The sequence below is a fragment of the Lutra lutra genome, chromosome 6 (assembly GCF_902655055.1).
Source record: "Lutra lutra chromosome 6, mLutLut1.2, whole genome shotgun sequence".
In the NCBI taxonomy this organism is placed as follows: Eukaryota; Metazoa; Chordata; class Mammalia; order Carnivora; family Mustelidae; genus Lutra; species Lutra lutra.
This window is the reverse complement of record NC_062283.1, coordinates 29,463,819-29,490,546: the sequence shown is the minus strand read 5'-3', so window position 1 is coordinate 29,490,546 and position 26,728 is coordinate 29,463,819. Positions and strand designations below refer to the sequence as shown.

The 26,728-nt window shown below is 45.7% G+C and overlaps 2 protein-coding genes across 5 annotated transcripts in view; both read right to left on the bottom strand.

The window, feature by feature from the left end:
* Positions 1-11,474: 11,474 nt before the first annotated feature.
* Positions 11,475-26,728, bottom strand: part of LOC125101803 (DLA class I histocompatibility antigen, A9/A9 alpha chain-like) — a 249,173-nt gene continuing 233,919 nt past the window's right edge. For 2 of the 4 annotated variants that reach the window (XM_047732293.1, XM_047732291.1), the window contains 3 exons: positions 12,203-12,235; positions 12,019-12,066; positions 11,475-11,890 (listed from right to left, as the gene is read on the bottom strand). In XM_047732293.1, coding sequence (XP_047588249.1) covers positions 11,886-11,890; positions 12,019-12,066; positions 12,203-12,235 — 86 coding nt within the window. In that variant the 3' untranslated portion in view covers positions 11,475-11,885. Of the gene's footprint in view, positions 11,891-12,018; positions 12,067-12,202; positions 12,236-12,675; positions 12,781-12,899; positions 13,176-13,998; positions 14,275-14,488; positions 14,759-15,010; positions 15,172-26,728 lie in introns of those variants that run through there. The other 2 variants (XM_047732290.1, XM_047732292.1) reach the window with 2 other exon arrangements.
* The window catches only part of LOC125101807 (DLA class I histocompatibility antigen, A9/A9 alpha chain-like), a 343,654-nt gene continuing 328,605 nt past the window's right edge, over positions 11,680-26,728 (bottom strand). The window contains 1 exon segment of the mRNA XM_047732307.1: positions 11,680-11,890. Coding sequence (XP_047588263.1) covers positions 11,886-11,890 — 5 coding nt within the window. The 3' untranslated portion in view covers positions 11,680-11,885.

The window sequence follows — 26,728 nt, the reverse complement described above, 5'->3', positions numbered from 1 at the left end:
CAATCCAGAATATGCATTCCTGTCAAGGCCCTTTCATCGCCCCTTGGGGTTACTGTTATGGCTCTGATTTGCTAGCTATGTTCAAGGCTTTCCTACTGGGGGGTCGGCCTCCTAGCTATCTGTGGTGTTTGGTTGGCAGCCAGAGCAGTTCTGTTTGGTATTTTGGGCCACAGAAGATGCAAGTGGATTGCAGAATTTCAGCCTTTCCCTGCATTGCCACAGCTCCCTCTGTCCCCCTTATTTCCCTGACCTAGGTGGCTATCCTAAGAGAGGACACCAGGAAACCCACTCATCCATTCCAATCCACTTCCAAACTCAGAAGGTGGTTCTTGTGATGGGCATCATCATGTCCTCCTTTGATGCATCACAAATTCCCATAATGAGGAAGGCCCAGCCCCCCTGTGGCTATTCCTTTAATAGACCATGTTTCCATTGTCCTTCTGCCTGACCATGTGGCCTGGCTGTGGGCCACTGGCCTTGAGTTGGTAATTCCAAAACACGGGGGCTTTTCCCATTGTTACATTTTTTCACTGCTACACCTTAACATAAACATTAGAAGTACCCTATGGGCAAAAGACAAAATAATTCTGAGCCTGATACAGTCATGTGGTCTCGGATAATGTTGAAAAAACACTCTAATGGAGAGGACAATGCCTGGAAGAATTCCATTAAAAAGTGATAACAAAAAAAAAAAAAAAAAAGAAAAAAAAAGAAAAAAAAAGGGACGCCTGGGTGGCTCAGTTGGTTGAGCAGCTGCCTTCGGCTCAGGTCATGATCCCAGCGTCCTGGGATCGAGTCCCACATCGGGCTCCTTGCTTGGCTGGGAGCCTGCTTCTCCCTCTGCCTCTGCCTGCCATTCTGTCTGCCTGTGCTTGCTCTCTCTCCCTCTCTCTGACCAAAAAAAAAAAAAAAAAAAAGTGATAACAGTTCTGGCGATTTGCAGACCCGTACCCCTGGGGATAAAAATATATGTTTATAAAAAATAAAAAAAAAGTGATAACAGTTAAAAAATACTTTTACACACTTTTTAAAAAACAGTATGACAAAATTAATAGCACATCCTATATAGTCTTCTGTAACCTTGACTTTAAGAACACAGAAGTGAACAGCTTGGTCAGTTGACCTGTGGGCAGTGATCTAACAGTTCTCCTGTAGTAAAGCTGGACTTTTAAAAAACTAGGATTGGAATCCTCAATACAATGATTTTAATCATCAGTGGCTTCACTTTCAGCTGGACCCCTAGTAAGTTTTTGAATTCTTGGTTTTGCTGCAGGACCTCTCGGTTTTGCAAAACTTTGCTATGTGCCTGCTGCTTTGGGTGTCCTTCTTCATAAAGGAAGTTCACTGTCAACTCATCCCCATTTTCTCTCTTGATCTTTCTTTCTTTCTTTCTTTTTTTTTTTTTTTTTAAAGATTTCATTTATTTATTTGACAGACAGAGATTACAAGTAAGCAGAGAGGCAGGCAGAAAGAGAGGGAGGAAGCGGGCTCCCTGCTGAGCAGAGAGCCGGATCCCGGGCTTGATCCCAGGACCCTGGGATCATGACCCGAGCCAAAGGCAGAAGCTTAACCCACTGAACCACCCAGGCGCCCCCAACCCTGCTCCTTTTTAAAAAGATTTTATTTATTTGAGGGACACTTGGGTGGCTCAGTGGGTTAAGCCTCTGCCTTTGGCTCAGGTGATGATCTCAGGGTCCTGGGATCGAGCCCCGCATCAGACTCTCTGCTCGGTGGGGAGCCCGCTTCCCCCGCTTTCTCTGCCTACCTCTCTGCCTACTTGTGATCTCTGTCTGTCAGATAAATAAATAAAATCTTTTAAAAAATTTTATTTATTTGAGAGAGCTCGAGCTCGAGCTTGCACAAGCAGAGGGGAGGGGCAGAGGGAGAGGGAGAGGCAGGCTCCCTGCCAAGCAGGGAGCAAGACATGGGGTTCGATCCAAGGACCCTGAGGTCATGACCTGAGCTGAAGGCAGACACTTACCTGACTGAACCACCCAAGCACCCTATCTCGATCTTTCTAATGATGTCCATTTGTAGTTGTCTTTTGACAGTTTCCAGCAGAGGGCTCTCGCAGCTAGAATACAGTGTCTGTTCTCTTTACGGCATGTGTATCTGGGCATTGAATAAATAAAAACTATGGACTTCAAAATGTCTCCTTCATGGAAATGTTTTCCATAGGAAGAAACGGTAGCGTGCTGAATCCTTTGGAATCCTCCTTGGCAAGTCTTTCTGTTCCGTCTTTTTTGTGTTGGCCAAAATTATAATTTCATCTTTCATATCTATTTCCAATTGCACATAGTTGAGCTGTCTGTTACTTAGGTTTCCAAAGCTTGAAAAGCTTCTCAAGAAATAGGAAATGCTACTCCTTATAGCTTTGATGCTTTGTGTCCACACCCATGTCAGTTTGTTCCTCATTAATTTTAATCTGTCGTGGTGCTTCCTCAGCAGCTGTCAATGGGGCAGGAGAAGATTGTGACGGCAAGTTTTTTTTATATCTGTGTAATGATGCATCTTCCTTTACTGTTCCAAACACTTCATCTGTAATGTGGCTCCCTCCAAACACCCTTTTCAGAGTTGCACTTGTTCCTGCATACAATATATTTTAATGACCATGAGAATGTTCTGGAGACCAGGCAGTGAATATCCAGTCACATCCCTGGGCATTCTCAGAGTCTAACCTGAACACTCTGTACCATGGCTGTTTGTCCTCCAGGAGGGGCAAAACAAAGGAATCATAATTCTTACCCCAGGAATGGAAGGCTGACTACAGGATCCAGTCACAAGTGTCTCATTTTCAATAGATTTTATTAGAAGTCTGTGCTTTTCATTTCTCCTCTGGAAAAAGTATCTTTAACATCTTCACTTGCTTGGAGGCAGGTCTGATGGGACGTGGCAGCCACAGGCTCCCAGCTCTGGTGCCAAGTCTGTACAGAGACATTTCGGCCTGAGTGGCATGAGTATCACCTAGGTGTCAGGAGCAGCAGAGACAGCAGTTCCTACTGAGGGTCAGGTGTCCTGCGTCAGAGGAGTCATGACATCTGTACCTTCACCTTGAAACTTCCCCAGTGTTGTTCAGGGACACGCTGCTTTGGGAAACATCCCCGGTGTTCTCCTTTACGTGTCAGTAAAACCTTTCCTTTCCCTATTCTTTGGCTTCATTGAGTCTTTTGCCTTGAACCCATCAAGAAGCGTGCCCAGTTTTCAGAAACACGACTGCCAACCTGACAACTTCACTTGGCATTTCCCTTTTAAAATTTAATTTAACTTTATTTATTTATTTGAGAGCAAGGGAGCACGAGCAGGGGGGAGTGCAGGCAGAGGGAAAGAGAGAAACATTCTCCCAGGGGAGCAGGGAGCACATGCAGTCTTGACCAGGACCCTGGGACCATGATCCTGGGATATGACCTGAGCCAAAGGCTGACTATTAACTGACTGAACCGCCCAAGCACCCCTCCAGCACAATGTGTAATAGAAGCCGTGAATGAACATTATTTTCATGTTGTGGCTCTTAGGAGGAAAACAACCAGTCTTTAACCATTAGGTAAGATGTTAGCTTAAGGGTTTTCATAAATGTCTTTCATCAGATTGAGGAAAGTCCCTCCATTAGTAGTTGAGTTTTTATCATGAGAAGGTGTCTGATTTTGTCAAATGCTTCTTGTCCATCTGTTGAGATAAGCATGTGGCATTTTTATCTAGTATATTCCTAGTATATTAATATATAGTATATACCATGAATATATATATATATGTTTTACCTTGATTGATATGGATGTTTAACCAATCTTGCATTCCCAAAATAAATTTCATTGTTTGTTTAACTCTATATGTTGCTAGATTTGATTTGCTACATTTTGTTGAGATCTCTGTGTGTGTGTGTGTGTGTGTGTGTGTGTGAGAGTCTACATTCATAAGAGATATTGGTTTGTAGTTTTCTTGTCTTGTGATTTCTTTCTCTGTTTTGGTATCTGAATAATCCTAGCCTCATAGAATGAGTTGGGTTTCCTCCTCTTTTTGGGGGGGGCAGGGTTTGTAAAGAATTGTTATTCTTTCAGCATATGGTATAATTTGCAAGTGAAGCCATTTGGAACTGGGCTTTTATGTGGAATAGTTTATACAATTGACTCTATCTTCTACCTCATTATAGGTACATTCAGATGGTCTGTTTCTTCTTCAGTCAGCTTTAGTCATTTGTGTCTTTCTGTGTTTTTGTCTATTTTATAGAAGCAAGTTGATATTTTAGCATATAATTGTGCATCAAAATCTCCTAATTCTCTTTATTTCTGTGTGGTCAGTCCTAATATCACTTCTTTCATTGCTGATTCCAGTAATGTGGGTCATTTCTCTCTCTCTCTCTCTCTTTTAGTGAGTCTAGTTGAAGATTTGTCAGTTTGGTTGATCTTTTAAAGGATGACATTTGATTCAGTTAGTTTCCTATATTGTTATTTTATTCTCTTTTCTCTATTTCTTTAACTTCTGCTCTCATCTTTATTTTTTCCTTCCTTTTACCTGCCTTTTTTTTTAAAAAAAAGATTTTATTTATTTATTTGTCAGAGAGAGAGAGCGCACAAGCAGGCAGAGTGGCAGGCAGAGGTGGAGAGAGAAGCAGGCTCCCCACCAAGCAAGGAGCCTGATGCAGGACTAGATCCCAGGACTCTGGGATCATGACCTGAGCCGAAGGCAGTGGCCTAACCGACTGAGCCACCCAGGTGTCCCTTTTTACCTGCTTTTGGTTTAGTTTGCTCCTCTTTCTCCTTTAACCTAATGTTGAAGTTCAGGTAATTGACTGGAGATGTTTCTTTTTCATACAGGCAATTCCTACTATATATTTCCTCTCAACACTGCTTTAGTCAGAACCCCTCGGGGTTGGTATGCTCTGTCTTCATTTCCATTAATCTTGAAGTATTTTCTGATTTCCATTTTGATATCTTTGACCCTTTGATTATGTAGAAGTGTGTTAATTCTGCATATTGTGAGCTTCCCAAATTCATTCCAGTTATTTATTTCTGGTGTCATGCCACTGTGATATTTGCATTATTTTTACCCCTTTAAATTCAATGAGTTTTTAAATGGCCTAGCATAGGGCTTATCTTCTAGAAAGCTCCATGTGCATTTGAAATGTATGTATATTCTGTTCATGGCTGGAATGTTCTTTACATGTCAGACTTACACTGTTTGCCTGAGATACCTTTTTCCATCCTTTTGAGTCTAATCTGTTTGTAACTGAGATCAAGTGCGTCTACTGTAGACAGCATAGGTGGATCTTGTTTTGTGTTCAGGCGAACAATCTGCACGTTGATTGACTTGTTAATATTGACACTTGATTTATGTCGCTGTCTTACTTTTTGCTTTTTGTTTTCCATGACTCATTCATTTCTCTCTCTCTCTTTTTAAAAAGATTTTATTTGTTTAGGAGAGAGGAGAGAGACAGAGCGAGCACAGGAGCAGGGGAGCAGGAGAAGATAGGGGGAAAGAGAAGCAAGGCTTCCCGTTGAACAGGGAGCCAGAAGCTGAGCTTGATCCCAAGACCTTGGGATCATGAGCTGAGCAGAAGGCAGGTGCTTAACAAGCTGAGCCACCTGGGTGCCCCTCCACTCATTCCTTTTTTACTGACAGCTTCTTATTCAGTGAATAAACTGTAATATTTTCATTATTTAATCATTAATCAGTTTATTTTGTTGTTATTTTCTTTTTTTTTTTAAAGATTTTATTTATTTATTTGACAGAGAGAAATCACAAGTAGGCAGAGAGGCAGGCAGAGAGAGAGGAGGAAGAAGGCTCCCCGTTGTTGTTATTTTCTTAAGAGGTGTTTTGCCAAATTTTCTACATTTTAAATTTTGTGACTTTTTTCTTTATATCATACCCATAATATATATTCAAATAACATATGTTTATATATTTGTATCATTTCCTGGTCCTGTAATATTGTATCTTATGGTTCCAATATTGAAGTTTCATGAGCTATTTACTACTCACACTTTCTAAGGTTACTTAACCACAGTCTTTTTTCCATTTGAACTTTACATTTCTTTCTACGAGTTGCTTTTTTTCTCTGTGCAATTTTCTGTGTAAGTTTTTTGCCATGTAGGTTAAATAGAGATTTCTCTAGAGAAATTTCTTTTTTAAAAGTTTTGGATCATCACCAATCCAGGACGAATATAAACTAAGTTAATGACATGAAGTTATTTTGGCCCAATGGCTGATGATAAAGCAAATTTGGACTACAAATCACAGATGCTTAGTCCGTGTCTGCAAATTTTTGAAATAGCTGTTTCCTTACTTTTTCCCAACTTAAAGGCAAATTTCCTTAGAATGTTCTTGCACTTGAAGATAGAACAGATTTGATTTGTGTCACCCTGTTCTGAGGATGTGAATCTTAGGTCCCAGATGTTCAGGGAGGGGATGTTTCTCCTGCTCCTCACATGAAGCAGCTCTGGGCATTATCTCCTCTCTACGAAGCTCCTGAGCCTGAGAAGCCAAGCTAAGATGTTCTAGATTTGTAAAATACTCTACAGATCAGAACAACTATTCTCTCTGGCTTAGGGTCCATTTATAAATTTTGGGCTAAATGATTTTTCTGTTGATTGTTCTGTACTTTTGGGTGATTTTATGTTTTTTTGTATCACTTTCATTTTTGGGAGAAGAAGCAGCCTTATTTAAAAATTTTTTTTTATTTAAATTCAATTAGCCAACACAGAGTACATCATTAGTTTCATATGTAGAGTTCAATAATTCATCAGTTCCATATAACACCAGTGCTCATCACCTCACATGGAGAGGGGCAGCCTTAAACCTTAGTCTGCTGTGTAGGTAGAAATGGAATCCTCAGTAAGTACTTTTCATTTCTGCTCTTTATCTGGCACCTGAGTCAGTGTTAGAGTGTAAGTCACCTAAACCAATGCTGATCAGTGTCTTCTGTGAGCCAGCCCTGGTCTGGGAACTGTTCCTCAGCCGACAGAAAGTACACAGAAGTTGGAAGTGAGTATAAGTATAAGTGAGTATAAGCCAGAAAGCTCTTACCTTCTCCTGTCTGAGACTGATTATTTCCAAACAAAACTGAGCATGAATATCACATCATTGGATCTGCTGAAATACTGCGATTATAGCTGTTCATGGACCAGACATGAAGTAGGACGGTGTCTATACTGTAAAGGGTTTTCAGACTTTTGTGGAGGCCACAGGAAACCTGGTGAAATTATGGATACTCTCCTCAGAAATATGTACCTAGGAAAGAAACATCAAATGTCAGTGTATATATGAGGATCATCTGAAGTGACACAGATCTGGGTTGTTTTTTTTTTTTAAGATTTTATTTATTTATTTGACAGAGATCACAGGTAGGCAGAGAAGCAGGCAGAGAGAGAGGAGGAAGCAGGCTCCCCACTGAGCAGAGAACCGGATGTGGGGCTCGATCCCAGGACCCTGGGATCATGACTCTAGTCGAAGGCAGAGGCTTTTAACCCACTGAACCACCCAGGTGCCCCCAGATCTGGGTTTTTAATCCCAGGAAGAGACAAAGGATGGAGAAGATGTGTTGAGCTATCACTTCATGACCCAACAATGCTACTTCACTTATCTATGAGTAGGGACTGGAGGGGAGAAACCTGGGCCATAACAACCATCAAGGGAGTAAGTTGAAAGATGAGTTTATTTATGAGTCACTCCTCATCCAAGCAGACTTGAGTGCCTACAGGGTGCAGATCAAGATCTAGTCTCAGATCACTGCTCCAATGTGGAAATTTGTCATTCTTTTCCATTCCTGAACCCCAATGTCCATTCCCAGAACTTGTACCTCTCTTCCCACGTACAGGAATGCCACATGTCAACAATCTTGTTGGGGGCAGAGACACCTCCATCCACAGAGAGGGGAACCCACTTTGCCAGTCCTGCAGGTAGACATGACATGAAGCTTCAACAGTCACGTGACCACCTGCCAGACTCGGACTCAGGACACATGACAAACACACTGGGACAGTGTCCATGCATTGGGCAGAGGGGGTCTGAGCAGTGTCACAGTCGTGTCATGCAGCTGTCAAGGGCAGCAGCGATAGAAGTCCCAGCTGCAGGGTCTAGTGTCCTCCCTCAGGGGAGTCAGTGGTGTGGACAGTGGCATCAATACCCAATAGCAGGCGCTGGCTGTCTGTGGGCCCCCGTCTAGGGTCCATTGTGGATTCTGCTCCTGGCTGTGTAGTCTCAAGCCTGTATCGTGGCTTTCCTAGAAATAAAACAAGGTCCCATATATTCTCTCCCGTCCCCGAGTCTCTCTGTAACTATATGTATGTATCACAAGGAGTCAGAAACCCATGTAAAGAGTTTCCAAGAGCAAGAATTCAGGCATTTTTTTAACCAACTTTATAGAAATATGATTGACATACACCATTGTGTGAGTTTAGGGTACAACCTGCTGATTGATACATTTCTGTATTGCACAATGATAACAACTGTAACATTAGCTAACATGTGCATCACATCACATAGTTACCATTTCCTTTTGTGTGATGCAGACATTAAGATCTACACTCTTAGTAACTCAGATGTTTTATGTTGAGCTGATAACTTCCTCAGTCAGTCACCTGGCTGTGCCCCATGGGAGAGGAAAAAAGTATCTCCCAGTATATCCTGCATTTTTCTTCCTACAAAAAACCACCTGAAGATTTTATTTATTTGTTTGAGACAGAGAGAAAGGGAGAGAGAAAGAGCAAGCATGTGTGAGAGGGGCAGGGAGGGATAGATGGAGAGGGAGGACATTTCAAGCAGACTCATCACATGGGCTAGTTCTCATGACCCTGAGATCATGACCTGAGCTGAAAGCAAGAGTGGGACACCCAGACACTCCCAAAAAACCATTTAAATGTGTCTGTAAGACCCCTTCCCACAATGAGGGTTCTCATCGATGACTTCAGTGTTCTCTATCTGGTGGAGTCACAGGATTGCCTGGGCTTTGTTACCAAATACTCGGGCCTCTCCCCAGACCCACCAGCTTAAAATGTTGGGCGTGGGCCCAGGAATCACTATAGGAGAGGCTGATGCACGGCCATGTGGGGATCCTGCTTCCTGTGCTCGTTACTCAGTGTGGGATCTGACGACCAGCAGCAGCAGCAGCACCAACCTTGTTATCAACCCAGCATCTCATGCTCTACCCCAGACTGTCTAGATCTTCATAGTCCAGGAAATTCCTGTGCACACTGAGGACTGGGCCTCCCTGGTCTCTGTGCCTTCTAGACACAGAACCAGACTGTGCAGTGCGCTCTGGGTGTGCGCTCTGATCAGCCTACTTAGCCCTGAGGAGTCCAGGGTTTGGTCCTGTTCTTTCTCTTCTATGGTTCTCACCCCCTTGGTGACCTCATCTCTGCTGAAGGTTTTAATCATCATGTATATGCTGTCGCCTCCCAAATCTATTTCTCCAGTCCGGATATTTCTCCTCCCCTGTACTCTGTATCCAACTGCCAACCTCACTGGATTTCTAATAGTTGTCTCAGATTCCACATGCCTAACCTGGATGCCTGTGATGCTGCTTCCCCCAGGTCCTGCTTCCAGAATCTTCCCCATATCCAAGGAAGGCACTCCGCATTTCTACTTGCAGTCTGAAATACTGGGTGCCCTCCTTGATTCCTCCTCCCCACCACCCAGAATGAATCTATTAGGAAATGCTGCAAAGTCCATCTGTGAATATCCAGCATCCAACCACTTCCTATTATCTTCCCTCCTCACACCCCAGACATACAGCCCACATCCCCCTCCTGGGACACAGCACTGGTTTCCTACATTTTCCCTACTGGTGGCTCACCCTGCACCTCTCGATTCTCACAGCAGCAAACAGGTGCTGCTTAGAAAGTCAATCCCATTGATCTGTTCATTCTTGTAACTCCACTCCTCACTCAGAGAAAACTCCAAAGCCTTCTAATATTCTCAGACCTCCATGATGAGGTCACCTTCTCTGTGAGGCTCCCCTGATCCCTGGAGTAAAGAAGCCATCGTCCCTGTCTCAGCACAGGTGATCTCTGGGTCTCCTTCCTCACAGCTCCTGCCAACTTCCAACTTAAACACTTCCCTTACTACTGCGCTTACACAACACACAGTTCACTTCCTAATGACACTGGTTTGCACCATACATGTGCACCTGTGTGCGGACTTTTTCAGTAAGTCCTGTCCATGCATTTCCTCTTCTTTGTGATTTCTGACTAATTTTTGCAGCTTCATTCATTGTTAGAAGACTGTTTTCTACATGTAACACAAACATGTGTTAAGTGACTCTTCATGTTACCAGGGAGGCTTCCAGCAACAGTAGGCTATTAGTTCTTACGTTTGGAGGGAGTCAAAATTTATACTTGGATTTCTGACTGCACGAGGGGGTCACTGTCCCATCCCCACGTTGTCGGAGGGTCAAGTGTAGTCTGCCCCTTACACTAGAACATACTCTCCATGAGACCAGCACATTTTCCCTCTTTAGTCTCACTCAGGTGCCCAGATGTAAACACAGCATGTCCTGTATGTGGCACATGACAGTTATCAGGTGAATGAATAAGCAGCTAGAGGACTCCTTCTAGATGAGTCTCAGGAACAGCTGTTCCGAGGCAGCTCCCACCCCACGTGCATCCACTTCCCCATCAGTGCTGTCTCTCTCCCCTCACAGGGCTGCCCTCCCCTTCCTCTCTCTGCTCAGCCCCTCCCTGCACACCATCTCTCCTACACAGCACAGCACACAGAGTTCTCTCTCCAGAAACACTGTACTCAGGCTTTTTGGGTCATTTTCTCCAACCACAAAGAGATCTACATTAGGCTCTGCTTTATAAATCCATGAACTTGGCTCCACGCCAGCACTAGACTCATTGAACTAGGGGTAGGGGAGAGAGGGTAGAGCAGCTCGAGAGAGAAACTAACTGATGTTTATTAAGGCTGAGAAACTTTCAGATTACTCCTCTATCTCCAGAATCCCAAGAATAATCTAGAAAACAGGTCTAGAGTGAAGGGAGGAGATGGATGAATCTGAAAGTTCATCTCTCCATACCGCAGAGACTCCTGTGTGCAGGGGACAACCTAGGCCTGTGGGAACACAGCCTAAAGGACATCTGCTGCTATAAACGATAGGGTCACCAAGGGAGAATGGGATAAGAACTGGTACACAAGAGCAAGAGCCGGCCTGATGCTCTAGAGAAACAATGAAAAAAGCCCACCCCCAAATGGAGGCTATGACCCAACCCAGGCCTGAGGTGAGGCTGACCCAGTCACAGGAATCTCTTGCTACACAATGTCCTGGTGAGAGGTGATATCCAAGTCCCTGTGATCACAGCTCCTAGTGAGACAAGCTTCCACACAAGGGTCAAGGACACAGAGCAGAGAGATGACCCAGCTGAGGGGTGAACACGTCACCCCCATGATGCACTGAGCACACACTGGGCACAGGCCCCATCCCCACTTGTCTCCTCACAACCTTCTGCCCCCACCCGCAAGACTCAGCACAGTAAACACACGAATTCTGGAAGGTTCTCAGTGCTTCCATTTATTTGCTGTCTCAATTTTACAAATCTCCTCTTTTATTACCTCATCAACTCCATATGGCAAGAATTAGGAAACACAACTCATGTCTGGATTCTCATTTTCAATACAGAAGTAAGTCATTTGTACTTAGCCCAACATGAAATAAGGAAAGGGATGGAGATGGTCCAGTCCTGCCTCTGCTGGAACAGGAAAGCACATCAGAAAGGAGAAAATCAGAATAGGGAGGGGTCTGATGGGCAGGGTGGGCAAATCTCATGTCCTCACATTATGCTCAAAGGAACACAGACACATTCTGACATCTGCACAAAGAGAAGTTAGGGGTTGCTGATGTCACCAAGTGGGGGTGTGAAGAAATCTTCCATCTCTTAGTCCCCACAAGGCAGCTGGTCTCACACTGTGAAAAAAAATAATGTACAAATTGAGGTCAGTCCCATAAGTGGGGACATCTCAGAAGCTCCCCTCATGCTCAAAGTGTCCCTAATGCCTCAATCCTTCTCCACATCAGGGTCTTCAGGGTCTCACCTTTAGGAACCGTGAGAGATACATCAGAGCCCTGGGCACTGTCATCGCCTAGGGGAGAACAAAGAGGATGTGGTCAGAGCCCACAGGAGAGGAGACTAAAGGAGGAGCTATGGGGTGTGTGAGTTCCCGATGGGGTCTTGTCTACAGTATCTCAGGGTCTCAGGGATCACCCCTCCATACTTACGTGCAGCATGAGAGTAGCCTGGTCCTTTTTCTCCTGTGGGAAAAAACAGCATATCAGAGGCCTGGGACAGGGCTGGGCCATGAGATCCCAGAGGAAGCTCCCAGTCCTGGTTCTAAATGAAGTTTCCAGAATTGTAACTGAGCTCCCAGGACACGATAGGAAACATGAAAAACGAGGTGAGGAGTCACTGGGTCACCCAGCAGGCTGGAATTCTGTCTTCAGCAGGGACTTTCCTCTCTGTCCTGTGACTGCTGGGCATGAGGTCCCCATCACCAGAATTAACAAGATGAAAATGTGTCCTTCATTTTCACAAGTGTTTGCTACAGAGTGAGTGTTCGTGATCAGCTCCAGAGCAGGCAAGTCCATTTGTGAGGATGGTACTTCTCAGTAACAAGGCAGGACAGTCTGCTACCGAGGAAATCCCCCAGTGGGACAAGAAACCTGAGATCCCCCTACCCCACTCCATTCCTTACCTGAGCGCTTCTTCCTCCAGATCACAGTTCCAATCACTGCAGTGACCACCAGGAGAACCAGACCAGCAATGATCAACGTGAGGATGATGGTGCGAGGAGGTGGCTCTGGAAATGGAGGGAAGGTGAGGGGTCCAGAGCTCCGTTAAGTGTCCTAGCCCTGCTGAAGTTCTCCAGAAGGCCTTCTGCTTTCCCTGAGAAGAGGCTCTATCCAAAACCCTCCTTACCCCATCTCAAGGTGACCGGCTTGGGCAGCCCCTCATGCTGCACGTGGCATGTGTATCTCTGCTCCTGTCCAGAAGGTACCGCCACAGCCACCCACTTCTGGAAGGTTCCATCTCCTGCAGGCCTGGTCTCCACAAGCTCTGTGTCCTGGGTCAGGTCCTCTTCATCTCGCTGCCAGGTCAGGGTGATCTCCGCAGGGTAGAAGCCCAGAGCCCAACACCTCAGGGTGACATCATGGTCGGAGATGGGGTGGCGGGTAACATGTGTGTTGGGGGGTTCTGAGGAAGAGAATCAGAAAATCCACACTTGGGGCACCTGGGTGGCTCAGTGGGTTAAGCCGCTGCCTTCAGCTCAGGTCATGATCTCAGGGTCCTGGGATGGAGTCCCACGTCGGGCTCTCTGCTCAGCAGGGAGCCTGCTTCCCTTCCTCTCTCTCTCCCTGCCTCTCTGCCTACTTGTGATCTCTGTCTGTCAAATAAATAAATAAAATCTTTAAAAAAAAAAAAAAAAAAAGAAAATCCACACTTGGGTTTACCTTTATGGGCCACTGAAATGGCATTCACATGACCATTCGAAGATGGACTGGGCATTGGTTTGGATGGAAGAAGCACAAAACCCAGTCACCAACCCAGCCCTTGGGATCTTCTAATCCTGGAAAGTTCTAGAGTCAGGGAGAGGGTCCAGGATAGGAGGCTGTAGGTTTAAGGGGTAGAGCAAACTAACGGTCCTGACTGTGGTGGGGGGTGAATGACTCAACACACCCAGTCAGACCTCCAAAGGTGTTGTAGTGGAGAAAAAGGCCTTGAGAGGTTAAGCCCGGTTTCCCAGGGTGGCTGCCAGGGTCAAAGGGAACCGCTGATGGGTTATTGCAGGGATGGTCTCCACCTGTCTCCCGGGAAAGACTAGATTCCTCAATTGTCCTTTAGAGAAAAGCGGCCCTCTGGCTGAGTCACTCTCTAGTAGGAACCTGAACACTCAGGCGGACCTCCCTCTCCCCACCCGTGGGAGGTCGGTGTTCTGATACCAAGTCCATTTTCCCTTCCTGGTGGGAAGCCAGCCCCAGGGGAGGGGAGATCAGGGAGGTCCCGAGGCCCCTTGTACCTGCGCGCAGCAGCGTCTCCTTCCCGTTCTCCAGGTACCTGCGGAGCCACTCCACGCACGTGCCCTCCAGGTAGTTCCTCCAGCTCTCTGCCGCACCGGCCGCCTCCCACTTGCGCCGGGTGATCTGCGCCGCTGTGTCCGCCGCGGTCCAGGAGCGCAGGTCCTCGTTCAGGGCGATGTAATCCGCGCCGTCGTAGGAGTCCTGACAGTACCCGCGGAGGAGGCGCCCGTCTGGCCCCATGTCACAGCCGTACATGCGCTGGATGTTGTGAGACCCTGGCCCAGGCCGACAGCGAGGGGGTTAAACAGAAAGTAAGACCGCCTAAAAGTTCCCGCGGTTCTTTGGGCTTAAGGATGGGGGACGGGGGTGGGGGTGCGGGAGGGTCCCTCACACTCGGGTGACGCTCAGACCCGGACACTCGGGGCGACCCCCGCCCGTCGGTGTGGTGGGGATGGGGGTCGTGACCTGGACCCGGGCCCTGTCACTCACCGGCCTCGCTCTGGTTGTAGTAGCCCCGCAGGGTGTTCAGGTCCACTCGGTTAGTCTGTGCGTCGTTCTTGCAGATCCGCGTCTCCCCGTCCCAATACTCCGGCCCCTCCTGCTCCACCCACGGCGCCCGCGGCTCCATCCTCTGACTGGCAGAGTCGCTGTCGAACCGCACGAACTGCGTGTCGTCCACGTAGCCCACGGAGATGAAGCGGGGCTCCCCGCGGCCGGGCCGGGACACCGCGGTGTCGAAATACCTCAGGGAGTGGGAGCCTGCGGGCGCGGGGGGCTGAGACCCCGCCCGACCCTCCTCCCCGCGCGGGGAGCGGGGCCCAGGTGGAGGGCAGGGAGAGAGGGCACCGAGTCGGGGAGAGCAGGGTGCAGGCGAGGAGGGACGGGGTAAGCACAGGCTGGGGCGGGGATGGGGGCTGCGGAGAGGCACCTTCCCTGGGTGTCCCGCGTCCCCGCCGGGTGGTCCCCTCGCTCCCGCCCCTCAGAGGCCCTTTCCTCCCGCCCCGCACTCACCCGCCCAGGTCTCGGTCACGGCCAGCGCCCCCCACAGCAGCAGGAGGAGGGTTCGGGGCATCACGACCTCCATCTTCAGAGTCTGAGGAGACAGTGAGTCGCCGCTGGGCTCGCAGGCGGGTGAGGAGACTTTATAACCCGAAACCGCGGTGCCGCTGATTGGCTTCGCCAGAAACCCGGCACCCAATGGGAGCGCCAGCTGGGTCTGTGTCATGAGTATCCAGACAGGAGGAGGTGGCACAGGTTGGGAGAAAGAGAAGTGAAACCCAGAGAGATGGAGACTCCCCACACTGGGCTTCCCCACCCCAGACACCGCCCTGGGACCTGAGAGGCGACCCAGGGACCTGGGACTTTGCCCTGACCCTTCACCTACTGCACAGAGCGCTCTTTGTCACACTGTCCGCCTGAGTCATGGCCCAGGAGCTCCATGAGTCAGTCATTCTGTTCACAATGTATCTGCACAGTCTCACAGATGACTGAGGATCCCAAGGATCATTTTGTGTCTGTGGGTTATCTCTATTAGTATTTACCGTAGTAGGAATAAAACAGGTTTAAAAATTCATTAATTCATTTAGAATCATATTAATAACCATGGCATGAAAACAGAAATATTGTTTTTATGCAAAATAACTATTTCTACAAATAAAAACCATAGCGAGAAGAGTGATGTTCTTGCATTTTACTTTTTTGCAAGTCCCTTTCTTGTCTGTCTCCTTAGAAGTCCCCTGGATGTTCAGATTTGCTTCTGCCTTTATTGTGTTGTTCTGGTTGACGTGTATGAAAAAATGTACAATCTTACACAAATATGGGAGAACAGTATGTTTCATAACCTTCTCAGATCATTATGGCTATTCATCTTAGGTACTGTATTCAAATGACACAAGTTGTACTTTCTCTAAGGTTATTTGCAAAGTGGAACTTTAGAGAGTATCATTGACTCTGTCATCTGATGCCTTAAAATCCACAGGCCCATCTTGCACACTGAATGGATCTTGTACTAATGCATGATTTTTTAAAAAAGTAATGTGTTGTTTAAGTTACGCATGTGTTCTAGTGTTGATGAGGTTAAAATTGATTTATCAAAAGTCATATTTGCTTTAATATTACCACAGATCCCAATAGATCAGTAGTAGTAAGCTGTCAAGTTTATTGGTACATCACAATTTTCCCAAAATTCTGATTTTTCTCTTGAGAGCTTACATTTGATCAAGGCAACAAGTACTCTCAGCTGTCGTATATGAGTTGATTTTCCTGAAAGGGTAACTTCATGTTCATTTTCCAGACACTGTCGGTCAATTGTGCTAGTCTAAATAATCCAAGTTCTGTGTCATTCATTCCTTCGGGTAAAAATGGCATTCTGTTAAAAAAAAAAAAGAAAAAAGAGGCCAGTTAATTTTACACAAATTATTTCCCTTGGGGTTTATGTATGTAGAAGTGCTGTACATCTCATGTCATCACATATGACATGTTTAAATGTGGATTTGAGAATAATTGAGAATTATTAATTATTGAGAATAATTATTGAGAATAATTAATAAAGATAATAATTTCTAGTGCTTTGATCAGCATGTTTGAATGTGATACTAGTTTTTTGTCCTACTTTTGTTTTTGAGGTATTTTATTTGCATGTAGGTATTATCTCCCTAGGTCTCAGGATTTTCCCTCATGTGAGTTTTCATTGTGCTTCTTCATGGTCCATGATGCCAACAGAGGTTGTCAGGACAATGAAACCAAACTGGAGGGATGGGGGCAGATTCTCCTGCTATTTTGGTAGATCTTTGAGTTGCACATCAAATCTGTGGCTGCTCACTTCACTCAGGTTTAACCTGCTCATAAGGTTCACAGCAGTATCCCAGCTCTGTGATCAGTAGTGATTTCAAATTCCCAATGTAACCATGCTTTGTCATCACAGTTAGAAACGGGATGATGACTTTGGAGCCTGGCCTAATAAGACCTGACTTTGCCTCTCTTCTAGGCATTAATACTCTTGAGAGCATCTGCTGGGACATGCATGGGACCATTATGGTAGCTTGGAAAGTGGTGGAAAGAGTGGTTTTGTTTTTTTATGGAAGTGAGTAGTGGTGAAGAAAAACAATTGCCCTGTGGACCCATCACCTCCATTCTTGCTAAGTTTTACCTCAGTGTGAATGTCAATGATGTGAAAAGGCAAATAAGGTCTAAGTAATGTTATGAAAATAGTGTTAACCTCATGGATTCTGTGCAAGGGCCTCAGTGACATCAGCTGCTCCTCAGACCACACTTTGAGAACGGCTGCTCTGAAAACCCTGGGAGAGTCTCCCACTGGTCCTGTCCTGACCTCCTCCTCACTCAGCAGAATCCCTTTCCCTGAGCTGCACTTGTTTCCTCTGAAAACTCAGCTCTGACTCCAGGCCCTGAGTGCATCTAGAAGAGACCTCACCTCCTGGAAATGTGATGGCAGAGAGGGTCCCCAGTCTGGGGAGGGAGGTGGAGGGACAGGGATTTCCCTTTTCTAACTGGGGACAGTTTACCCCTGAAGGCACCAGACCTAGGCATAAACAACTTTGATTTTGTGACACATCGGCTTCATATGTATTCTCATCCCAGACGGGAATCTGACGTCATCTGTAAGAGAAATCATGTTGGTCTTTTCACTTTACATGTGTCTAATATATTTGACTTGAGACCCACAAAGCATGAAGCACGGCACCTTCCAATACAACAATCTGTGTGGAAGGAATTGTTCTGTATCCGCGCTGTTCAGTATGGTGGCCACGAGATGCATGTGGCTCTTGAGATGCAGGTGGCACTTGAAATGTGGCTGGTGTGCTAAGCAGTTGAATTTTTAATTGTTTTAAATGAATAGGAATTTAAGTAGCCACAGGTGGCTTATAACTATTATTCAGACAGTACATATCTAGAATGCTCTTAGTTGTCAGGATCCTCCTCAAAGAAGATACTGTGTGACTCATAGGTGTATGTGTATTAAATTTACCTTTAAATGGAAGTTGAAGATTTGTGTATGTGGATCTGAAACAGATGCTTAAAATACAGCATGAAAGTGCAAGTGCCATGCATTGAGACAGCTGAAGTGTACAGACATTAGCCAAAACGTGATTATCACATCTAGGTCATAAGTGTTCAAGATGCCCATCCCTGGAGCTCATTGTTATCTCTTACTTTGGAAGTCTTGGTGTTGGTTGTGTTCACCTGGTAAACATTAGGAGGCTCATAAGTCTTCACTGAGCCCAGGTGAGAGGGTATATTGGCTACAACTTGTATCTCGTAGGCTCTGTATGTACTTGTAAATGTCATAAAGCAGAAGACAGACATGTTAGATTCCACCATCTTATCATCCTTTACCTCTTGCTCCTCCCCACACTTTTGCCCAAGTTCAGACAATTCTCCGTGTTTCCCTTCAATCTTGTGAAACCCTCTGCTCCTCATTTCTACCGAGGTGAAAATATACACGAAATGTTTACAACTGTAGGATGAAGAAATTCTCTAAGCACAGTCTAGTGTCAAAAACCTATAGGAAATGTATGAAATATCTGCATGCCAACCACACTCTCACAAAGATACAAACTCATGTCCATGAACAAATTAAAAGACACAAAAACAATTGTGACAGACAAAAGGGTAACATGGTTCAATGCTCTTCAGCCCACGACCACCAGGAGCACCTGTGGGCATTCAAGTTGGATCTATTACCTGTTGCAGTGAGATGCCACGGGGCATCTTAATATGAAGGTGTTGGAACCTATGGGACATGGGCTTTGGATGGGAGTTTTGGAGAGGACCCATGGAAGTTGCGGGCCACTCCTGACTGCGTGTTGTCAGGACGTGTAGGCAATCCCATGGCTGAGCATCTCAGTGAGTCCGCTCTCCAGCAGGGCAGACCAGAGTGAAGAGAGAGCAGTCATGGTGAAGAAGCAGTGATTGCTCACATTGGCTGACACAGGGAGATGCGTATTATTCTGTGGGTTGTGTAGTGCCTTGTTTTGTCTGTAATGACACAAAGTGATGTCATGGTTTCAGAGTGTCCTTGGCTGATGCTGATGTTCTGTGAGGCTCATGTCCCACAGGAGAGGAATATGGCCAAGTGGTGGACATCACCAGCTTCTGACCACACTGAGCCTATCACTGTCAGACCAGCTCCCAGTGTTGGGGGCTTCTGGCTCTTCTCTGTTAAATTCCATATTTTAAAATAGCTACAACTGATTCAAAACATAATTATAGAATTGGTATTTCTCTTTTCCTTGGGTAAATACCCAGGAGAGGAATTGTTGGATTACATGGCAAATCACTATGTTGTACACCTGAAATGAGGGTAACATTGTGTGTCAAATGCAATCAAATAACAAAAGAAAAAGAAAGAAAAGAGAAATAAAAATGTTAGAAAACAATTTGGGAAGGTGGAAATGAAACATCAAACCAATGTATTTGTGATAAGAAAACATAGGCAAATATGAGAACGTGGAATAAGTAATAGGAATAAAGCTATAAAATAAATCTATGTACTTGGCAAAGATGAAAGTAAGGGATGAGAGTGTTCATCAGAGGGTCAGGAAAACAGTGTCGTAAATGTTGATGGAAGTGATCACTGGGACACAATTTTCAATGGGTGCTTTAGAAAAATGTCTCCACAAATGCTATGTGCTTATATTGTGAAACAGACATTTTCTTTGAGGGGTTTATCCTAAGGAGATAATTACATATGTTTACAAGGATGTGCGTTCACTTGTGGTTTATAAAAACAAAGAACAGAAGTTATGTAATCGCTATAATCAATATGATGAAGGTTAAGTACAAATAGTGGAACATTAGCATGTGTCAGGGATTATCACCATGTGATTTGCACAGAGGGTCACAGTTCATCATGAAAGCAAACTCAGGAGGCTCCCTGTAGGGCATCCCTTTGTTCAGACAGGGAAAGGGAGACTCAGAAGGATGCTGTGGAGGCAGTGCTCAGCACAAAAGGTTTGCTCCCAGAGACCTTGTTGACTTGTTAGTTGTTTCCTGTCTATCAGGGGGTGGGTATGTCTGTGCACTCCATGCAAGTGAGCTGTTGCAATGTTCCGGAATGTTCTGTGATGGCAGGCTGCGAGGCTCAGAGCCTAGGAGGACATTAAGGAGCAATGTGACTCAGCTGCTCAAGTCACACTAAAGTCCATCATCAAGTGGATATCTTGAAGCCTCCAGGAACTCAGGATCAGTTGGCCTCTGGAGCTACAGTGCAGAGCAAGGGTGACACCCTGGTGACAGGACAATGGCAGGGTCATGTGGGAGATGGGCATGGAACAGAAATGACAGAGGGAATGCAGGTTGATCCTGAGATGAGTCCTGTGTGGAGAAAGGTCATGATATCACGAAAGCAGGAACCAGGAGACCTAGCAAGGCCCCTACCACTAGGATCAGTCATATCTACAGGATGCACCAGGCATATGGATGTGAAACAAAAACACAACTACACACAGTGCTGTACAATCATAGAACAGGAAAGAGCTCTGGGAATCTAACAATATGACAACAGAAATGAATAATTGAGTGGATACACTGGATGATAACTGTTTTCCTTCCCTGAAGTCGTGCAATCAGGAATGTGATGGTAACGGGAGAGAAGACCTGTTTGTTTCTCAATCAAATGTTTCCAACAAGTTAATAACAACAGTTTTAAAAACGATGGTGAGGAGTGCCTGGGTGGATCAGTCATTAAGCATCTGCCTTTGGCTTAGGGCATAATCCCAGGGTCCTGGAATCGAGCGGGAAGCCTGCTTCTCCCTCTCTCACTTCCCCTGCTTGTGTTCCCTCTGTCGTTATGTTTCTCTCTGTCAAATAAAATCTTTTAAGAAAATGAGGTGAATAGGAAATGATGAAATAAATTTCAAGAATATTTCTCCCACTTTATAGGGATAAACACACTTGTTGAGAGACCCACCCAAATTCTTACCTAGAGCAGATGAGAGGAGACCCACACCAGGACATATCATAGTAAAATGTCAGAAAGAGGGTGGAAGGGCAGATGCCTTGAAAACTCCAAGAGGAAACAACACAGGGCTTCGGGCTGGAAGGCATGAGATAAAGCCCCCAAATCCGGAGGACATCTCTGTCCAGCACAGAGTCTCTGTCACATTACCATGTGTCAGTCTCCTCAGATGTGAGAGTTTCTGTTCTCCTTTCCATGTTTCCTTCTGTAGGACAGCAGTAGGCAGAGTGGGACAAATGATGGAGAAAACCAAACAGGGGGAGCACATGGGATCCCGGCCACAGGGAGCCAGCAGGAGAGAGACCTAGTTCCCCCAGGAGGAGCTGCAGGGTGTCTGGGTGTCAACCCTGCCCCAGGGGTGTTGGCATCCCCTCCGCATGGGGCAGGACTGAGGGCTGTAGGCCAGGCGGCTGCACGGACATGAACATGGAAGAGGAGAGGATGGGCTCCAGTATGTTCATGAAGTTTTACTCAGGGAGAGCGGAGGAAGGATTTAAAAGGAGCACAAGAGAAAAAAAGTAAATGAAGGGATAAGATATTTATCTACTCTGGGGAAAATAAAAGTTGATTCAGGAGAGGGATCGCAATCATAAGTCTACAGAAGACTCAGTTGTGACTAGTATTTCATGGTCATAGTAAAGGAAACACTGAACATTGAGTTCATCGAAGTTATCAAATAATTATATGGGGCAGATGGGAGAGTGTGAGAGAGGAACCAGTTCAGGAAAGATGACGCATAAACCTGAAGACCAGAGAAGGAGTCTAAGAAGCAGGCTGCTGAGAGGCACAGAAGCAATAATCAGAGAATCAGCCAGAAGAACTAATGCAGGTGGTCTCTGAGATTCAGGAAATGGGGTCATCGAAGCTTGGGGTCATCTGTCTTGATATCAAGGACTGCAGAAGGATTTGACTTGTAAAATTCTGTGCCTCTAACCATTGGCTACAAAGAAAACATGGGGGGTGAGATGATAGGTCAGGACGAGTTCTGCACAGAAGCCATAGAGATGGGGCAGGAGTTGGAGGAGTCGTGGGAGCAAGTGTTGGGTTTATGGAATGATTTTGTTTTGATTTGTTTAGTTTTATTTCATGATTTGAATGGGAGTCATCCCAGTATGTTTGTAGGAGAAATGCCCGAGGCAAGACAGAGGGGAAAGTGCATTAATGCTGGTGAGTGAGGGGCCATGTGACCATGTGGATGGGCAGCCTGAGACAGGAGGGCCTCTCCCCCGTCACTGCTTAGAAGATGAGGATACAGGTGCAGAGGTGAGGAGTGCGGTGGGGGACCTGTGCAGTTCTCACCTGAGTCCTTCTTTTCTGAGTGAGGAACAAATGAGCTCATCCCCTCAGAGGGGAGCAGGGAGGGAGTCAAGGAGGCTAAGGAGGGAGGAGGAAGTGAGAGGCAGCCCTCTCAGGAGAGTGACAGGGAGCTGAGTGGGGAAATGGCATCTGGAGGGAGCAGGGCTGGGGGCCCTGAGCTCTGTGCTCATCACCTTAGAGAGAGAAAGACTTGCAGCAGCAGGAAGATAGATAAGAGAACAGAAGCAAATGCAACAAAACAGCTCAAATGTGAGAATTACATCGTTTTTACTTTGTCATTTATCACTTTTCCCATCCTATAATTTTTCTGTGGTGAATATAGATGATATCATATTATTATACATCATACATACACATCATAATCAGAATGCAAATGCTTTAAAAGAGAAGGAGATGGTAGGAAAATCAGCATCTCAGGGCCCAGAGCTGGAAGGGCTGGGCCTGCCTATCTGTTCTCTGAGCAGAGTACTCACAGAGCCTTTGCTTGATGTTGTAGGACCGTGCTCTCTGGGGGGCCAAGCAGAGTCTTTCCCTTCTTTTTGGGGTGTGCTCATTGTTTTATTATTATTATCCTATCTTTTCATGTTTTTAAGACGATGGTTTTTCTACATTGCATGACATTTCAAGCTATTTTACTGGAAGAATTTATCCATACAATCTAGCCCACCTGGTTCAGAAAAAGAAATTCAAAAGTGAAATAGTTCTGTGAAAAGATGATTGGTTGTAAAGCAGAAGATCAGAACCTGAGTCTTCAATCATGGTCTGAAGTGGATCTGTCAGGTTTTAGGGATTTTAGAGTAGTTTCTTTTTTAAACACTATTTATTCACTCACAAGAGCATTCAATAGATACAAATATTCAAAAATAAAGAAGTCATGTGGTAACCCTTCATCCTCCAGTCACCCAAATTCTCTACCCAAAATCCAGTATGGTCAGCCACTAGTCATGTCTCCTATTTGAAAAATACACCTGTGCCCTAATGTTTATTCTTATATCAGGAAACAAGCTCGCTCAGACCACAGACTGGGAGAAAATATTTGCAAATCACACAGTGTGATAAAGGACTTGTTTTAGAATACTCATAAAACCTTAAAAAGGACCAAATAGAAAACAACTCATTAAAAAATGAGCAAAAGTATGGAGAGCTGAAGAAGATACACTCATGCGTAATAAGCGCATGAAAAGATGTTCAGCAGCAGGTGTCATCAGGGAAATGCAGGTGACAACAACAGTGATCTGCCATCACACACTGTTAGATGGTGGGAATCCAGACACTGATAGTGTCACCTGCTGACCAGGACAGGGAGCCACAGAAAGCCCTCAGTCACTAACGGCGGGAAGACAGAACAGCATAGCTGTTGGGAACAGTCAGCGGGTTCTTAAAAAGTCAGACACAGACTAAGCACAGAAGCTGCTGATTCCCCTGTAAGGTATTTACCCAAGTCATTTGAGAACTCATGTTTGCACAACAACCTGCATGCAAATTGTCCCAGCGGAACAGCTCACCTGTGGGCTACACTTTGTGACTTCCTACAAAGACTATGGACAGGGACAAAGCAAAAGAAGGAACTTCACAGGGAGCATCTGAGTTAGACGACCTTAGCCAGTAGGTGAAGGTGAATGAGTGATCACTGTATGTTCTTGCTATGTTGTGTGGAGAATGGCCCGCCCAGGTGTGGTGTTCTCAAACCCCACAGCCTCAGTCAGCCTGATTCACAATGAGAGACAGTCTACAAAGTACCCAAACCATCTCCTCAAACATGTCAGGGTCATGAAAAACAAGAACAGTCTGAGACATGGTCACAGCCAGAGGAGCCATGATGGGACTCAATGAGGTAACTTGGATGGATCTTGGGAGAGAAAACAAAACCATGACAGCAAATCTGGTGTGGAGATCAGTAGTAATATGTGAATATTGTGTAATTAGCTGTGACAAATGCACAACGGTGAGATTGGGGTTAACGACAGGACAAGAGAGTGTGGGGTACTCAGGAACTCTGCACTAACCTTGTCACTTCTCTGTAAATCCCCAACTATTCTAAGATCAAAGAGTGTCTTTTGTAAAATAGCCCTCAGAGAGGGAATCGGTCCAGGAGGATCGAGAATCTACTTTTCAGTTTTCCTGGACTTGTGATCCAGGGGCTGGAGAGAGGGGTTGTGGGGAGGACAGATGGCAACTCAGACACCGGGCAGGGCTCCAGAGCGCTCCTTTCCCGGGATCCCTGTCCCCCGGCTGTACCTGGCCCCAGGGCTGCTCAGAAGGCCCCTTACTCAGAAGGCCCCAAGACTACTAGTCTGCTGGTCCTCCTTCTGGACCTCACTCAGTTCAGCCCCGTGCGCTCCCTGGCGGTGAGGGACGGGAGCTCAGCAGCGCCCCCGTGTGGCCAGAGGGCTGAGGGCAGAAGACCTGAGGGGGCCTTTGAGTTTCTCCCCAGGGACCTCCCCAGGGTCTCTTTGGGCTCCCCAGCAGGGACACAGGGCTGTGCATACAGGAGAAGTCCCCATCCAGTGTCAGTATCCAGTCTGAATTATCTATCTATATTCAAACAAATTGATTCTTCATTCTGCCTCTCCAGGCTTTCAATGCTGTTTACCTACGGAATTTTACTATATATTTTTCTTTTTGTTCTAGAATTTCTATTTGGTCTTCTTAGTTCATTCTGCTTCTTTGTTCTGGTTTCCTTTCTGTTCGCCATTTAATGACAAGATTTTCTTACATTCCTTCAACACATATTTATTCAGTTCTTTGAACATATTTCCTGAAGCTGCGTGGGAGCCTTTGGTGCTGATTCCCACATCTGGGTGCACTGGGAATACGTTTCTGTTGACTTTCTCATTAGAGTCACACATTTCTGTTTGCATAAGTCATACATTTCTTTGTATGTCTGGTAATATGTTCTTTAAAAGTGGATTATGCATTTTATGTTTAAGCAAATCTGGAATCTATTTTATTTTTTTGAAGACTGTTCTTTTCCTAAAATTGTTTAACCCGCATGGACCCCTGAGCCCCTTCAGTGCTGACAGCTGTTGCCTGTGCCCTGTTTTTCTGCATCCAGTGGCTGCATTTTTGCCCTGGGTCCTGAGTAAGCTGCCCTCCGTCTGTGTGATTAGTGGTGAATCAAGGATGTGCAGTTTCTACTCAGGTTATGACACTCACCTTCTCTGTGGTTACGTTGTTCCTGAGATTTCCCTGAGACTTCCAAGTGCCCTGCCAACCATGAAGTCTGACATTTGATGCATTCATCCGGTACTGAATAAGGGCAGGGAGAGGCAGGGGGCCCCTGGCTGGGACACTATTCCTGGCAGGCAGAAGCTCTAAACCAGAGTCAACTAGAGATAAGGAAACAGACCCCTGGCCTCCAGTGGGTCGAATGGTCGGGAGTATGTTTTTTTGGCAGCTACAGTGTGTCACAGAAAATGACCAAACCCAAAGAAGTAAGTCATTAACAGTTTCTCAATGGTCTTTGCTCAAGCCAAGATGGCACGAGAATCTCAAGCTTCCCAGTCAGTTCTCAAGAAGAGACTGCACTAAAAGCCCTCAGTGGCAACCCATTTGGGACCCCTCTCACTCTAGAGAGCTTTCTCTTTCCTTTCTGTTCTCACCTTCACTAAAAAACTTCCTCTTCCCTTCACTACCCCCTTTTTAAAAAAGACTTTACTTATTTGAAACAGAGAGAGAGATTACAAGTAGACAGAGAGGCAGGCAGAGAGAGGGGGAAGCAGGCTCCCTGCTGAGCAGAGAGCCCGATGCGGGACTCGATCCCAGGACCCTGAGATCATGACCTGAGCCGAAGGCAGAGGCTTAACCCACTGAGCCAACCAGGTGCCCCAGGTATTTATATTTTTAATTTGTTTGCAGCTTGCTTTGTGTAACTTAAATATACATTTATACATTTTATCAATTCTCTTATCCAATATTAGAATTTGCCGTGTATATTCAGTAATGTAAAATGTTAAAACAGCTGAAATCGTAAGAAAATAATTTTAAAAAGTATTTAAATTTGGGGTATAGTTGACACATAATGTTCCAGTAGTCTCAGGTGTACAAAGTAATGATGTGACAAGTTCGCACGTCACGCTCTATTCCTCACAGGTGTAGCTCCCATCTGCCCAATGCAGCCCTTTGACAGTGTCATCCACTGTCTTCCTCGTGTGGTGCCTTTTATTCCTGTCACTTATTCATTCTGGAACTGGAAGCCTGTGTGCCCCCTGCCTCTCCCGCATGTCCCCAGCCTCCACCTCCTCCCCTCTGGCAACCATCTCAGATGATCATTTACTGGAGGAGTAATGCCTGTGAACAAGAGAATCCTGTGAACAGAAAGTGCACTGTGTAAATATCTGACGGTCAGCTTCACAGCTCAGAGGACAGCGCGAGCTTCTGATGACACCGTTTCCATGTGTGCTGCTCTTATCATCCAGCAGTGCTATTATAGAAAG